The 16,218-nt window shown below is 46.9% G+C and overlaps 1 protein-coding gene across 1 annotated transcript in view; it reads right to left on the bottom strand.

The window, feature by feature from the left end:
* The window catches only part of KEAP1 (kelch like ECH associated protein 1), a gene marked incomplete in the record, with an annotated part of 750,841 nt that overhangs the window by 98,295 nt on the left and 636,328 nt on the right, over positions 1–16,218 (bottom strand). The window contains 1 exon segment of the mRNA XM_044084561.1: positions 10,642–10,818. Coding sequence (XP_043940496.1) covers positions 10,642–10,818 — 177 coding nt within the window.

The following is a 16,218-nucleotide window of genomic DNA, read 5'->3' as shown; positions in this document are numbered from 1 at the left end:
AAGACCCATCAGACTACCCCAAGTGAACAAAAGCAATTTGAATCAATAAAACAAATGTCAAAAAGTAAAGCTGTACAAGGAACTTCTAGTAGATGTTAAAGTCGAAAAAGAAGTTATGTACCTACCATAACGTTCCATGTTAGTCTTCTTCTCACCTTCTTTCTTGCTGGTTGGGTTCGGAGCAGACTCGGCCATCTTCAAAAGCTCGAGAGCTGTTTAGTGGCTCGAGGCCACCCCATATCCCATGATGCCTGGCGCTAGATACCCAGATCTCGTTTGGTAAGTCTAACTGCAGACATAAGGAAAGGATCCTAACCTGGAATGTATAAAACATACCAGAGAGGCTACTAGGCAGAAAAGAATAGCCAGAGAAGACTCAGCCAGTGAAAAACCATAAGGAACTCTTCTCAGTCTACAAGGATAGGGGGATGGAGGGTGGGACGCAAGAAAGAAGGCGAGAAGACAACTAACATGGAACGTTATGGTAGGTACATAACTATGTTAAGTTGTATCTCGCCCTTCATTCTTGCTGGTCGGGACAGCGTCCCTAGCACCTAAAATCCTGGGTGGCTCATCGGAACACACTCTTCAGAACACACTCTTCAGAACAGTGGAACCAAAATCAGCTCTGCTCCTGGAAACCACATCCAACTTATAATGCGAAATGAAAGTATGTGGGTTGGCCCACATAGCCGCAGCACAAATAGATTCCATAGGCAACCTAGCCTGAAAGGCCACAGAAGTGGCTAAAGCTCTGGTGGAGTGACCTTTTGGTTTAATAGGCAATTCTTTATTCCTCAGTTGATAGATAAATGTGATGATAGAAGTCAACCACCTGGACAAGGTTACTTTTGAGACTGGAAGACCTTGTTTACCCTCAGCATAAGAAAGGAAAAGTTGGTCCGATTTCCTGATGTCCTTAGTTCTATGCAAATAAAAGCGTAGTTGTCTGTGAACATCTAACTGATGCAATTTATATTCCGCCCTGTTGGAGTGGTTGGGAAAAAACACAGGAAGGTCTATGGACTGATTCAAGTTATTCTCTGAAGAGACCTTAGGAAGGAAGGAAGGATTAGTCCTGAGAGCAACCCTGTCATTGTGGAACACTAGGTACGGAGGACGGGTACAAGGAGCCTGAAGTTCCAAAACGCTTCTGGCTGAAGTAATAGCTACCAGAAAGAGGGTTTTCCAAAATAAAAACTTCAAGGAACAAGATGCTGCAGGTTCGAAGAGGGGCAAAATCAGAGAAGCTAAAAACAAATTTAGATCCCACGGAGGTGGAGGAGGCCTGAGCAGAGTGGTCCCTTTGAGAAAGGCTTTACATAGCTTATGAGACATGATATTATTTTCCGACAGGCCAATGTGAAAATCTGAAATTGCAGCTAACTGAACTCTTAATTGTAGTGGAAGCGGACCTAGTATGAAAGAGTTCCGCAAGAAATTCCAAAATGCGGTGTACAGGGGCTGAAAAGGGGTCTACACTCTTAGCCTCTACCCAGGAAGAAAAACATTTCCACTTACTAGCATAAGTTTTTCTAGTTGTAGATTTGTGCGATGATAAAATAATTTTGCACACAGAGGGGGAGATATCAGGAAGCCTGGCTAAAGTTGGAAGTGGAGCAACCAAGTAGGGAGCTGGACAGATTGCAGGGATTGGTGCAGCCCGCCCGACTGATGGATCAGAAGGTCTGGAACTAGGTCCAGAGTCCAAGGCTGCTCAAGAAGATGAGGATGCAGGAACAGGAACCATATTTGTCGAGGCCAATAAGGAGCAATGAGGATCATTTTGCAGGCCCAATACCGTAGCTTTCTGTATTAGTTTGGGAATTAGGGGGAAACGGAGGGAATGCATAAAGAAGTCCCTGAGGCCAATCGTTGACTAGAGCGTCTCTGGGAGAATGTCCAGGAAGTGGAAGGAGAGAGAAGAAACTGCTGCACTTGCTGTTGAAGGTGGTGGCAAAAAGGTCGCAGCAAGGTTGGCCCCATTTGCGGAATATGTGGTCCGCAACTACTTCATTCAGAGACCACTCGTGAGGAATGAGAATTGCTCTGCTCAGCATGTCTACTATGACGTTGGACCTCCCAGGGATGTGCGTTGCGATCAGAAACCATTGGGAAGAAATCGCCCACTGCCAGTGTCTGAGTGCTTCTCGACATAGGGGGTAGGACTTGGTTCCGCCCTGCTTGTTCATGTACCACACTACTGACATATTGTCCGTTTGAATTGCAATGGTCCCAGTAGGAAGAGAGGCCTGAAGAGCTTGCAACATTAAAAGCACGGCCCTCATCTCCAAGACGTTTATATGCAGATGGTACTCGTGATGTCACCAGGTGCCTTGGACTGTCCTTCCCTGATAATGCCCCCCCCCTGATCAGGGAGGTGTCCGTGGTCACCGTAGCAACTGGAGGGGGGGGGGGGAGTACAAATGGTCTGCCCCGGGGCACTGATGTGGAGACCATCCACCACGCAAGGTGCTTTTTGCATGCTTCTGTGATCATAATCATGTGAGACATGGGAAGCTGCTGAAAGGACCATTGGGTGAAAAGAGGCCACTGGAGAATCCTCATGTGAAAACAAGCTAGAGGAACAAGTATGACTGCTGCTGCCATGACACCCAGAGTTTGGAGGACGAACCTGGCTTGAATTCTTTTGCATGCTAATAAGACCTGTACATGTTGGCGAATCACTAATACCCTGTCTGGTGGAAGGCTAGCTGACATGTCTTTTGTATTTAAATTTGCGCCTATAAAGGTGATAGACTGACAGGGCGACAATGCAGACTTTTTGAAATTTATTGAGATACCTAGTGTGGAGCAACTCTCGATAGTGTAGTCTCTCGCTCACAGAAGGTGATGCCTGGTGGAAGCAGTGAGGAGCCAGTCATCTAGATATGGAAACACCTGGAATTCCTTGCCGTCTCAGGTGAGCGGTAACTACTGCCATACATTTGGTGAACACCCTGGGGGGCTGTGGTGAGACCAAAGGGCAGAGCTCTGAAATAACGGCTGGCTCCCAGCCGGAAGCGAAGGAATCGTCTGAAGCATCTGTCCATTTTGACATGATAGTACACATCCTGAAGATCTATAGAGCACATCCAATTGTCCTGACCCAGAAAGGGTAAAATGGACTGTAGCGTGACCATCCGAAACTTTGTTCTTTGTACAGACCTGTTCAGTCTGCTGAGATCCAGAATGGGTCTCCAGTCCCCTGTCTTGTTTGGTACCAAAAAGAACCTTGAGTAAATTCCGGATCCTTGCTGGATGGCCCTTTTTCTTACCAGTTCTGAAACTTCTTGAACTGCTTGATCCCTTAGATTGGGTGGAACATCTGGAAGGGACTTGTTTAACACTAAAGAAGTGCAAACAAAGGGAATTCTGTAGCCTCCGGATATAACAGACTGTACCCATTTGTCTTGTGTTATGTCTTGCCATGCTCTTGGGTACAGCGATAATCTTCCCCCGACTGCCTCCAGAGGTGGGCAGCCGGGCAACCCTTCAGGGATGCTGGAAGGGCTTCTCAGAGAAGGATTCTCTGCTGCCCTGGTTTTGCAGACCCCCTCTGCCACAAGGGCAGCATCTATTATTGTTCCCTCCTCTGCCCCTGGATGGGAGCTCACCACGTGTGTCCAGCAAGGCTCCCTGGGATTTCCAGAACCACATCTTTCCACTCTTCTGACCCTTGGGATATGGTCTGGAAGGAGTGGAAAATGGACTCCCATGGCAGAGAGAGTCTTGCCTTCCTGCTCACACCTGGTAAGGGTGTCCTTCACCTGTGATCCAAAAAGAGAGGAACCAAAGCGGGTGCTGGTGAAAGACGATCTGAAAGGTTCCGCAAAGTTACATAGCCGCATCCAAGCGTGCCTCCTTAGGTCAACGCCTGTGCCCGCGGCTCTACTCGCACCATCGGCTGCATAAGAAAAGAGCTGGGAGGCTGCCTTAGCCTGGGCCCCCTCAGCTGATGGATCTTGGAGGGCATCTCCAAGCTCTTTAAGGAGATCCCTTTGAAGACGGGTAAAGTGGCACAAATAATTCAGAGACCTCATGGAAAAGGTTGCTGAAGAGAACATCTGCTTCCCATATCTGTCCATCGTCCTGGACTCCTTGTTAGGGGCATGGACAGATGAAGTTTCAGCGAACTCCTTCTTTGTGGCCACCGCTACCACCACAGCATCAACGGGAACACCTTTGGTCAAAAACTGTTTATTCTGTGGTGCAGTTATGAATTTAGAGGGTCTTCTGGGGGTGGGTTCCACTGTGTTTGGAGCTGACCACGCCTTCTGAGCCACCACAGACATCAGTGGGTCGAAAGGCGGAGACACCCAGGAGGTGGAAGGTCGGGATCCAAACGCATCCAGGAATACCAACTCATCCTCGGAAGGGCTTAGGGTAGTCCAGTTCCCCCTCTGCCTAAGCATCTCAAAGATGTCTGAGAAGGAGACATCTTCAGAGGGGGATCTCGGGGACCCTTCCAAATCCTCTAAGTCGGTATCTGATGTGACAGACTCAGGGGAGTCAACATGCTTCCTCTTGCATTTCTTCTTATGAGGTGGCTCCTCTGAACGATCAGGGGAGGCCTCGGAAGAGGAAGATACACCCAAGGAGGTGCCCTGGAGCGTTTGTTCCCCACGCTTGGGGTCTGGAGGAGCAGAGGCAGACACAGGCACCATAGTGGGAGGAGCCGATGGGGATGATCGTGGGGCTGACTCAGGGGCCAGCACACTCATGACCTCGAAGGCATCCCTGCTTGGATGCCGAGAAGGCTCCGGTTCCGAAGAAATTGGAATCCCTCTCCGCACAGAGGGGGACGGCTCCAAAGCCTATGTAGGAGCCGAGCTCACCTGCGCCAAAGCTCCGAGGGGGAGAACGGGGTCGGACAAGGGCCCGATGCCACTCACCCCCTCGGAGCCGATGGAGTCTCGGCACCCAGACCCTTCCAAGGATGGTACCAAGGAAGTGATCGGAGCCGACGACGGAACCGAAGGAGAAGGTATTGGTGCCGACGGTTCCACGATTCGAACCCCAACGGACTCCGGCTCCGAGCTCAAGGGAGGAGTTGGAGGAGAAATAACTGCAGACATGGACGGAGCTGACACCTGATGAGGGGGGCTGGACAACATTTTTGCTAGGGTCTGCGATTTCAACAGCCTACTGACCACTCTCGCCACGTCGTGATCTGAAAGCCTTGAGGACCAAGAAGAGTGGGAGGACCGATGACTGTGCTCCGATTGGAGCAGAGGAGACCTCGGAGCCGAGCGCATCGACTCCAGGGAGGGAGACCTAGATCTCTTTCGACTCCCCGACGGCTCCGAAGTATGAGTCGGGACCGACTGGGAGGCAGGCACATCTGTTCTGGCCGGAACCGAGGCAGAAGGAACAGCTTCACCCAACGACGGCTCCGAACTGGGAGCCGAAGATTTAGGTGGCTTAGAGGACTTCACAGGCTGAGCCTTAGCCGGTGAATCCTGCTTAAGTAAACCCCGTAGGATTAACTTATTTTTACGCTCCTGCAGGACTCTTGGGCTGAAAGCATGGCAAACCGAACAAGAGTCCTGCAGGTGCATGGAGCCCAGACAATAGACACAAGAAGTGTGACCATCTGTCAGAGACATCTTCTGACAGCATGAGTCACACTTCTTGAATCCTGACACCTTGGTATCTTTGGACATCCCTGAAAAAAAAAAAAAGGTGGAACTCCAAGAACAATACACAAAAAATAGGATATAATAACTATCACGCACACTAAAAGTTACCAAACCCAAAAAACAGCCAAAAGAAATACTAACAATATTCTACCTAAAAAGGAAAAGGTTAGCCTCTAATTTAAACGGCTACCTATGTGAAGAAAATGAGGGGGAAAACTCTCTAACTAAAACGAGTTTTTTGAAGGGAAGGGGAAGGATTCAGAAAAGAAATTATAGGTACAACAAAGACATACTGAGAAAAGTTGCAACTACGACTAACAATCTACACTAACAAACCCTAATAGTGTTTATCAAAATACAGATAAAATAATGAAAATACACAACCTGAGCCAGTAAAACAACCTCGCAGTAGAAGTGGCAAATGAGATCTGGGTATCTAGTGCCAGGCATCATAGAATATGGGGTGGCCTCGAGCCAGTAAACAGCTCTCGAGCTTTTTGAAGATGGCCGAGTCAGAGCAGAGGATCGGCTCTGAACCCAACCAGCAAGAATGAAGACGAGATAGACAACTTAACATTTAATGTTACAATCACTTTTGTGATCTCTGCCACAGCTCAGGTGTGACATTTGTCCTGACATCCAAAGCTCTACACTCACCCTCAATACCTTGCCAATCCATCTCCCAGGGACAACGGCACATTCAGAGTATAAAAGGCAGATGACCTTCCACATTACCTCGAGTTCCTTTTTTTGTGTGTAGCAGCACTGATCTCCATGGACCTACATGGATTTTCTTCTTGCCCAGAAACCCAAGGCAGAGCACACACTGCCTCTGCATGGTCCTAAACTACTGTAAAGCCCTTAAGCAACCTGCCCTCCTTGGTCACTGGTACTCAGCACCAAGAAATCTACTTCCCCAGAGAAACAACAGACTAGCAAGAATGATGAAAAGTATATCAGGTGGTGGACTGGAATCCACCCCAGCCCTAAGATACCCAGAGGGTAATTATACTGCAATAGTTACGGCAAGCACCTTACACAACTGTACTATGTTGCTCATCTTTTGGATAATTCCCAAAGCTTAGCATTTTCACTGAGATTGGCCAAGTCCTTGTAGTAGGCTTCAGGAGGTCTTGCAGGATCCAGTGGCAAAGCCTGTCCTGAACCTGGACCTGATGTACAACCCGCAATCTTTGAAGAAAGAAAGAAAAAGGGGAAAAAAGTACACAAAAACAACTGACTGCTTTCAGAATAGGCTGAGTAAAGGCAACTCCAACTGAAGTAGCATTTGTTGAGCGCAGCCTGACATGACCCCTCAGAATTTTACCATCAGGGAATGAAAAACTCAATGCATTGGGCTAGCTAGCCATTTCAGAAAAAGTCCTGTTTGGAAAGTGGACCTTCTTTACTACCAGAAAAAGACAAAGCGGTTGAACAGTTTTCCTCATACCTTAGACTCCATGGACAGTGCGTTGAGCGCAGAATTCTTTCCCCTTAGTTTGACAATTAAGAGAAAATGCTAGAAGGTAGACAGATTGCTCAAAATGGTAGCTCTGTAACCACCTCTGACATAGATCAACTGGCAAACCTCTACCACCAACTTCCTACACATTGCTACAAACAACCCTCTTGAACAAACTCGTCAGTCTTCCCATTAAAGGCCCTAATATCCTGGGCACTCATCAAAAATATATTTTCTCTCTGCACCCCTTGTGTCTCCCCCGCCGTAGTCAAATCTGAACTCAAATCCATCATCTCTTCCTTTAAACCAGTGGTGCCTCCTACTGCAACTACTACTGCCTTAAAGGATTCTCAATCTGTTTTTTTTAATCTCCACCTAGCAGTTAGCAAGAAGACTAAAGCTCTGAGCTTTTAATAAGCTGCTTTCTATGCCTAGGCTACTAGGTCTGATTCCTTCCACTGTGAATAAGGGTTGCTGGAAAATCAGAATACTGATTTTTCATTTGCCTGATACGATACTCTGACCATAAAGTGCACCAGGGGTACACCTGAATAGGGTAAAATAAAAGCTACCACTGGTCCTACTGATCCAGGCAATTACAGACCCATTAGTCTCACCAGATTTACATACAAGACAGCTACAGAATGCAACTTAGAGGAGTTCATTGAAAGATGTATGCAACATTCTGGGCACTTAACCCAAACAAATTTGGTTTTGACAATGACAGATCTTGCTCCTTAACTTTGCAAATATTTTCAAAAAGTCACTAAAGCCATGGACACTGGTTATTCCATTCACATTGCCCACCTTCACTTTGACAATGCCTCCGACAGAATCCCCTGTTCAGGAATTACTGATACGTTAACTATACTATGGACTTTTGTTAATTTTAGTAAACTGGTTGGCTGACAAAACATGTAGTGAAAGTTGTAGCAGCATCCCCTGAATGCAAAAATGTTGCAGGTGGTGCCCTACAAACTCAAGTGCTGCCCCCACCCTACTTTTTCGCTTTTACTTCTCTGAAATCCAATCTAAGCAGTTTGAGGCTTGTGGTTATCCAAGTAATACAAACTGGGCAACTGTCATATCACCTTCAAACACACTTACTGCAGCAAGGGTTGGACTATGCCGGCTTCTGGTATGCTAACAATTTAAAGCTAAATAAGAAATGTAACATGTTTTTTATTGGAATGAAAACGTTCCCATCCCCTATTGTATCAGAACACCATCATCAGGATTTTGGGTACCTATGCTGATAACCCATTCTGATTTAACCCTTTTAAGAAATCCTTCTGTCCATAATCTCTCAACCTCTTAGCATAAGAGGTCTGGACAAAACTAAAATAATTGGGGGGGGGGGGGGCCAAAACTAGGAACACATTTTAAATACAGCTTAGCTACTAAAGCAGAATGACAGCCCTCCTACGTACACACTCATTTATTCCTTCATGGTGACCTTTGCCTTGCTTTTTGAGGCTGGCAGCATCCTGGCCTCTGTCTTCCTGCATCTCTTTAGAACCAACAGCTCCTCGAATTCCCATAACCAAAGATATCTACATACATCACCAAATGAGACATGCTGCTAGGACAGGTGCCCAATTCAATGCATTCCACATCTGTGAGGCCAACTCCTGCATGTCGAACAGTAACCTAGCTGCTTTCAAAGTTAATCTCAACCACTGGAAAAGGTGGCCATAAAACTTCTGCTACGTCACTGTGTGTAACTTTTCTAGGTAAAGTTGGATGAACATGACTAAATTACACAGTAAATTAAGGGGCTCATTTGCCTGGCTGCTATTAGTCCTAGTGACGTGCTTACCCAATATAAAACTATAAACCTTAGTACCATGGTGAAGTCACTATTCTTTGGTGGGGGAGGGGATTAGGTGGAGGAACCATTTGAGAAATTGATAGAAGGGGAGAGGTTCAAGGGTAGACAGGGGAGAAACGGCTGAGAAATGCATCATCACTAAAGCACAAGCTAGTCTTCTGGTAGCTGATGTAAATACTGCAGAATCAGACTACTGCTTTAGGAAGAAATTTTCCCTTTTGGTGCCATTTAGATAGGCAAGACTTTTGCACTAGGCCTGCTAGTTTCTCTCATAATTTTTAGCATGCCCTCTTTAAATATGTGCCTAAAGGTTGCCAGGGTTAAATCATCCACTCTGTCAAATTGATCGTGGGCAGGTTTGGGAGTACCAGGGATCATTCACACTGTGCAAGAGATGAATATTCTGAGGTAAGGTTACTGATTTCTCTGCTGCCATCTGCAACAGCCATGAGAATCAATGCTGCCTCACCCATATCTTCTGAATCTAATGGTAGGCAGAAAGAAACGGACCTGACCCTTGAAGGCGGCATCTCACTGTTAAAGCCTCCTTGGACGGTGCTCTGGAGCAGAAACTGGCAAAGCCAGCACCACCGCCAAATAAATCTGTGCATCAAATGGCAAGTTTATGAAGACATCCACCCTGTAAGACCCCTTCAATGATGTGCCTTGTGGCCCTTACATCCAGACAGCCCTGCAAGATGTACAGCTAAGAGCAACTGAAAGGGTTTATTATCCTTGTATATCCTATAAATATATCAGGAAAAAGCAGAGCAATATAGAAGGCACAATATGGATTACAAAGATGGCCCTAAGCTTTCAAAGGTTCATTTCAGATGCAGCATAATCCACAACATATTACAACTCATAGGTGGACTTGCAAAGAGCATGCACATATCTACTCAAACTAATGTGCGCAAAGCAACACCACGGTGGAAAAGAGGCTATGGGTAAATCTGTTAATATTCAAATATTACATGGAGAAGGTGGTGGTCAAACATTCTTCAACCTCAAAAACTTATTTTGATATTTACAATGATAGGCAGAAAAAATGTAGCTATTGGTGGACAATCAGAGTAGGTATGTACTCATTGCAGTGGGGGTGAGAGGTGATAGCACATGCTTGTGAAAACAAGCACCACTTCTTTCATTAGCAAGCAGTAATACACATACCTGATTAAATGAAGGGAGAAAACTAAACTGTTGCAAATGCGATGTACACCACATGACACTTAGTTCTAAGAATGCGCACCACAGTGGGTCAAGAAATTAAAAAAAAAAAAAAAATGTATGCGTGTAGAGAGTGCAGAAACTTGACAGGGGAAGCATTAAGAAAAAGCTACATCACACAATGTTCTTCCTTCAAACTGCTTATAGGCAGATGCAAAAGAATGCCACGGCCCCTCCCATCAGTCACTTCAAATTGTTGCAGTGGTCAACTGCAGTTCCCTGCTTCATTTGAATTTACCAAGCAAGCAAAAGATCACCTTTTTTTCTAGAACTTAAATGTGATAATACAATGGCTCAAAGTTCTGGCATCTCAAAACATAATGGAAAATACCCCATAACTAAAGAAACACAAATACATTATATGCATTTGTGATAACCACAATACAGCTGGCAACTCATCAAGAATATTTTTACTTGTTAGGCAAGCACATGTTCGCACATGTTCTCAAGCTAGTTTACCTTCTCGATTATGCACTCACCAAGAACATATATCATTCCTTGATAAACTGTAACTCCAAGAGCACTGCGCCGGTGAAGCATTGGGGACACAAAAGTCCACTGATCTGTTTCAACATCATACTGCTCTACACTCGTTAACTGTTCTGTCCCATCATATCCTCCCATAGCAAAAATGTGGGTATTTATGGCACACACACCTGAGAGAGGGAAACAAATTGAAAAAATAATGTATGACCTCCAAATCTGAGGCAGAAAAAAAGCACAAGTTTCAATCCTTTTGAACACAGAAAATACAGCAGTCACAGTAAGCTGAGGTACAGCCCAATGTCTTTCAAAATACTTCAGTAGATGTTTATGCCTGGAAAAGGTAAAAGGCTAACATCGATTGTCAGTATATTACAACTACTCAGCAGAATATATATATCTATATATATATCTATATATCTATATATCTATATATCTATATATATATATATATATATATATATATATATATATATATATATATATATAGATTCCTGTTACAAGAATAAGAAGTTATGTACCTACCATAACTTTCATCTCGCCTTCCTTCTTGCTGGTTGGGATCGGAGGTGATCCTCTGCTCTGACTCGGCCATCTTCAATAGCTCGAGAGCTGTTTACTGGCTCGAGGCTACCCCTTATACGATAATGCCTAGCGATAGCTACCCAGATCTCGTTTGAAATAGCTAATCCCAGACATAACATAATAATTCAGTCAAGAACCAGTCGACTATACCTGCCATATTCTCTTGGGTCAAAAAGGACACAAGAGAACACAAAGCCAGTGAAACAGAACAGAAAAAAACTCCTCTCGGTCCACTAGGACAGGGGGATGGAGGGTGGGACGCAAGAAGGAACGCGAGATGAAGACAACTAACATGGAACATTATGGTAGGTACATAACGTCTTAATGTTAAGTTGTCTATCTCGTCTTCGTTCTTGCTGGTTGGGACAGCGTCCCTAGCACCTAACATCCAAAGTGGCTCAGTGGAACAGACTCTTCAGAACAGTGGAACCAAAGTCACCCAACTTGTAATAAGAAATAAAGGTATGAGGGTTTGCCCACGTGGCAGCTGCACAGATAGAATCCATAGGCAACCTAGACTGGAAGGCTACAGAGGTGGCCAAAGCCCTAGCAGAATGACCTTTCGGTTTTAATAGGTAACAGTTTGTTCCTTAAGTGATAAATGAAAGTAATGGTGTGCGACAACCATCTGGACAAGGTTACCTTTGAAACCGAGAACTTGTTTGCCCAAGCGTAAGAGAGGAATAGTTGGTCCAATTTTCTTACTTCTTTAGTTCTGTGCAGGTAAAAGCGCAATTGCCTATGAACATCCAGTTGGTGTAGTTTGTATTCTGCCTTGTTGGTATGATTAGGGAAAAACACAGGAAGATCCATAGATTGGTTTAAGTTACTTTCTGAGCAGACTTTAGGGAGAAACGAGGGATTATTTCTCAGAGCAACCCTGTCCTTATGAAAAACCAAGTAAGGAGGACGAACACATAGCGCCTGAAGTTCGGAGACGCGTCTGGCTGAAGTAATAGCTACCAGAAAGACTGTCTTCCAAGATAGGAACTTGACAGAGCAAGAAGCTGCTGGTTCAAAAGGGGGCAGAATTAAGGAGGTTAGGACTAAATTAAGGTCTCAAGGAGGAGGGGGATTTCTCACTGGAGGCCTAAGAAGAGTTGACCCTCTAAAGAAAGCTTTACATAGCTTATGAGACAATGTTAGAGTTCGAAAAACCAACAAATGCTGGGAAGCCTGGCTAACGTTAGAAGTGGAGCAACCAAGCTGTGAGCTGGAGGGTTTTGAGGGATTGATGCAACCCGCCTGATTGATGAACCAGGAGGTGTGGAATTGGGTCCAGAGTCCAGGGTTGATCGAGAAGGTAACGGTGCAGGAATGGAAACCATATCGGTTGAGGCCAGTAGGGAGCAATGAGGATCATTTTGCAACCCAACGATATTGCTTTCTGTATAAGTTTGGGTATCGGAGGGAATGGAGGAAAGGCATAAAGAAGTCCCTGGGGCCAATCATGGACAAGAGTGTCCCTGGGTGTGTGACCCGGAAGCAGGAGAAGGGAGAAGTAGTTGCTGCATTTGCTGTAGAAGGGGGTGGCAAAGAGATCGCAGCAAGGCTGTTCCCATTTGCGAAAAACAAGATTCACCATATCCTAATTCAGAGACCACTCGTGAGGCATTAGAATAGCTCTGCTGAGTCTGTCTGCTATGACGCTGGATCTCCCAGGGATGTGCGTCGCATTCAGAAAACATTGGGAGGAAATCGCTCACTGCCAAAGCCCAAGTGCTTTTTGACAGAGGGTAGGACCTGGTTCCACCCTGCTTGTTGATGTACCACACCACTGACATTTAAATGCAGATGGTACTCGTGAGGTTGCGACGTGCCTTGGACTGTCCTGCCCAGATAATGCCCCCCCCACCCTATCAGGGAGGCGTCTGTCATCACTGTGGCTACCGGAGGGGGTTGTATGAAAGGTCTGCCCTGAGTAACTAGCGGGGAGACCATCCACCAAGAAAGATGCCTTTTGCATTGCGTCCGTGATCATGATCTTGTGTGTCATGGGTAGCTCTTGGAAAGACCACTGCGTGAACAGAAGCCACTGAAGAATCCTCATATGAAAGCACGCCAGTGGGATTAGGAGAATGGCTGCTGCCATGGAGCCCAGAGTTTGAAGGACGTACCTGACTTTGATCCTTTTGCTCTGCATCAGAACCTGTACCTGTTGAAGAATTGCGGACACCCTTTCTGGTGGTAGCCTTGCAAACATATCCCTTGTGTCCAAGTCTGCCCCTATATAAGTGATAGATTGACAGGGCAACAAGGCAGATTTTTCGAAATTTATTGTGATGCCGAGCTGTGAGCAGATTGAGATTGTGTAGTCCCGTGCTTGTATGAGTGATGCCTGGTGGTAGCAGTAAGGAGCCAGTCGTTTAGATACGGAAATACCTGGAATCCTTGACGCCTCAGGTGAGCCGTGACCACTGCCATACATTTGGTAAACACCCTGGGGGCTGTGGTGAGACCAAAGGGTAGAGCTCTGAACTAATAAGGACTGGCCCCCAGCCGGAAGCGAAGATATCTTCTGGAGCGTCTGTCCATCTTTATATGGTAGTACGCGTCCTGAAGATCTAGAGAGCACATCCAATTGTCCTGACCCAGAAAGGGTAGAATGGACTGTAACGTGACCATCCGAAACTTGGTTCTTTGTACACACCTGTTTAGTCGGCTGAGATCCAGAATCAGTCTCCAGTCCCCTGTCTTTTTTGGTACTAAAAAGAACCTCGAGTAAGTTCCGGATCTGTGCTGGTCTGCCAGGACTTCCTGGATGGCTCTTTTTTCTAGCAGTTTTGAAACATCTAATACTGCTTGCTCCCTCAGATTGGGTGGAACATCTGGGAGGGTCTTCCTTGACTGCAAGGGGGTTGAAGGAAGGGGATTTTGTAACCCCCGGATATAACGGACCATACCCATCTGTCTTGTGTTAAACTTCGCCAGGCTTTTGGGTACAGCAAAAGTCTTCGCCAGACTGCCTCCAGAGATGAGCAGCCAGGCAACCCTTCAGGGATGCTGGAAGGGCTTATCAGAGAAGGATTCCCTGTTGCCCTGGTTCGGCAGACCCCCTCTGCCACGAGGGCGGCGTCTATTATTGTTTCCCCCTCTGCCTCTGGAGGAAAAATCACGTGCGTCAGGCAAGGCTCCCTGAGATTTACAGAACCACATCTTACCACTCTTTTGACCTTTGGGGCAGGGTCTAGAGGGAGTGGAAAAATGGACTCCCACGGCAGAGACAGTCTTGCCTTCTTGCTCACACCTAGTTAAAGTGTCTTTCACCTGCGATCCAAAAAGGAAGGAACCATCAAAGGGAGTGTTGCTGAAGAACGCTCGAAAGGGTTCCGCAAAATTACAAAGCCGCATCCAGGCATGCCTCCTAAGGGCCACCCCGGTACCAGAGGCTCTACTCGTCCCATCGGCTGCATAGGAAATGAGCATCATGGAGGAGTTAACAGAATTAAGCGTCGCTAGCTGGGAAGCCACCTTAGCTTGCACTCCCTCAGCTGTTGGATCTTAGAGGGTATCTCCGAGCTCTTTAAGGAGATCCCTTTGAAGGCGAGTAAAATGACACAAGTAGTTCAGTGACCTCATGGAGAAGGTCACTGAAGCGAACATTCCCTTCCCATATCTGTCCATCGTCCTAGACTCCTTGTTAGGGGGATGGACAGACAAAGAGGTCTCCGCTAACTCTTTTTTTTGTGGCTGCTACCACCATAGCAAAAACAGTGACACTTTTCGTAAGGAACTGTTTATCCTGGGGTGCTGCAATAAATTTACCAGGTCTCCTTGGAGTTGGTTCCACTGTATCCGGAGCAGACCAAGCCTTTCGAGCCACCACAGTCATAAGTGGATCAAAAGGCAGAGACACCCAGGAGGTGGAAGGTCGGGAACCGAAGGCATCCAGAAATACAGACTCATCCTCAGAAGGGGCTAGAGGATTCCAGTTCCCACTCTGCTTCAACTCCAGGATGTTCGAAAACGAGACATCCTCAGAGGGGGATCTCGGGGACCCTTCCGATTCACCTAAGTTTGTTTCAGAAGTGACAGACTCAGGGGAGTCAATGTGGTTCCTCTTGCACCTCTTCCGAGGGGGCTCCTCTGAGAGAGTTCAGGGAAGGCATCAGAAGAGGAGGAAACACCCAATGGGGTTCCTGGAGCATCGGTTCCCTACGCTTGGGGCCTGGAGGAGGAGCAGAGGTTGGCACAGGCACTAAAGGGGACGGAGCCGGCAGGGCTGATAGTAGAGCTGACTCAGTGGCCAGCACACTCCGGATGACATCGAAGGCGCCCCTGCCACGATGCAGAGAAAGCTCCGGTTCTGAAGAAATAGGAAACTTTCTCCGCACCGAGGGAGATAGCTCTGAGGCCGATGTAGGAGCCGAGCTCACCTGCGCCGAAGCTCCAAGAGGGAGAACGGGGTCGGACAAGGGTCCGATGTCACTCGCCCTCTCGGAGCTGACGAGGGAGCCCCAGGCACCCAGATCCCTCGATGGAGGGCACCACCGAGGGAATCAGAGCTGACGTCGGAACCGAAGGAGATAGTGTTATCTGAGCAGACTATTCCACTACTCAAACCCCAACGAACTCTGGCTTCAAACTCATTGGAGTCGGAGGAGGAACAGAGAGAAGTGGATGGAGCCGATACCTGTTGAGGAGGTCTGAACAACTTGGCTAGTGCCTGCGACTTCAGCAACCTACTGACCACTCTCTCCACATCATGGTCCGATAGCCTAGAGGACCGAGAGGAGTGAGAGGATCAGTGACTACGCTCGCTCTGAAGTAACGGAGACCGTGGAGCTGAATGCACCGATTCAAGTGAGGGGGATCTTAGACTCTTGTGGCTCCGAGTCTCTGACAGAGCAGCCGGGGAGATTGTATTGTCGGTGCCAGCCGGAACCAACGTGGAAGGTAAACTCTGAACCGAAGACTACTCCGAACTTGGAGCCGACGGCTTAGAGGGTTTAGGGGATTTCACAGACTATCAGCTCTTGGCCGGTGAA

This window comes from Protopterus annectens, chromosome 9.part0, assembly GCF_019279795.1.
Source record: "Protopterus annectens isolate FY-2018-M chromosome 9.part0, PAN1.0, whole genome shotgun sequence".
In the NCBI taxonomy this organism is placed as follows: Eukaryota; Metazoa; Chordata; order Ceratodontiformes; family Protopteridae; genus Protopterus; species Protopterus annectens.
This window is presented reverse-complemented; position numbering and strand designations above follow the sequence as displayed.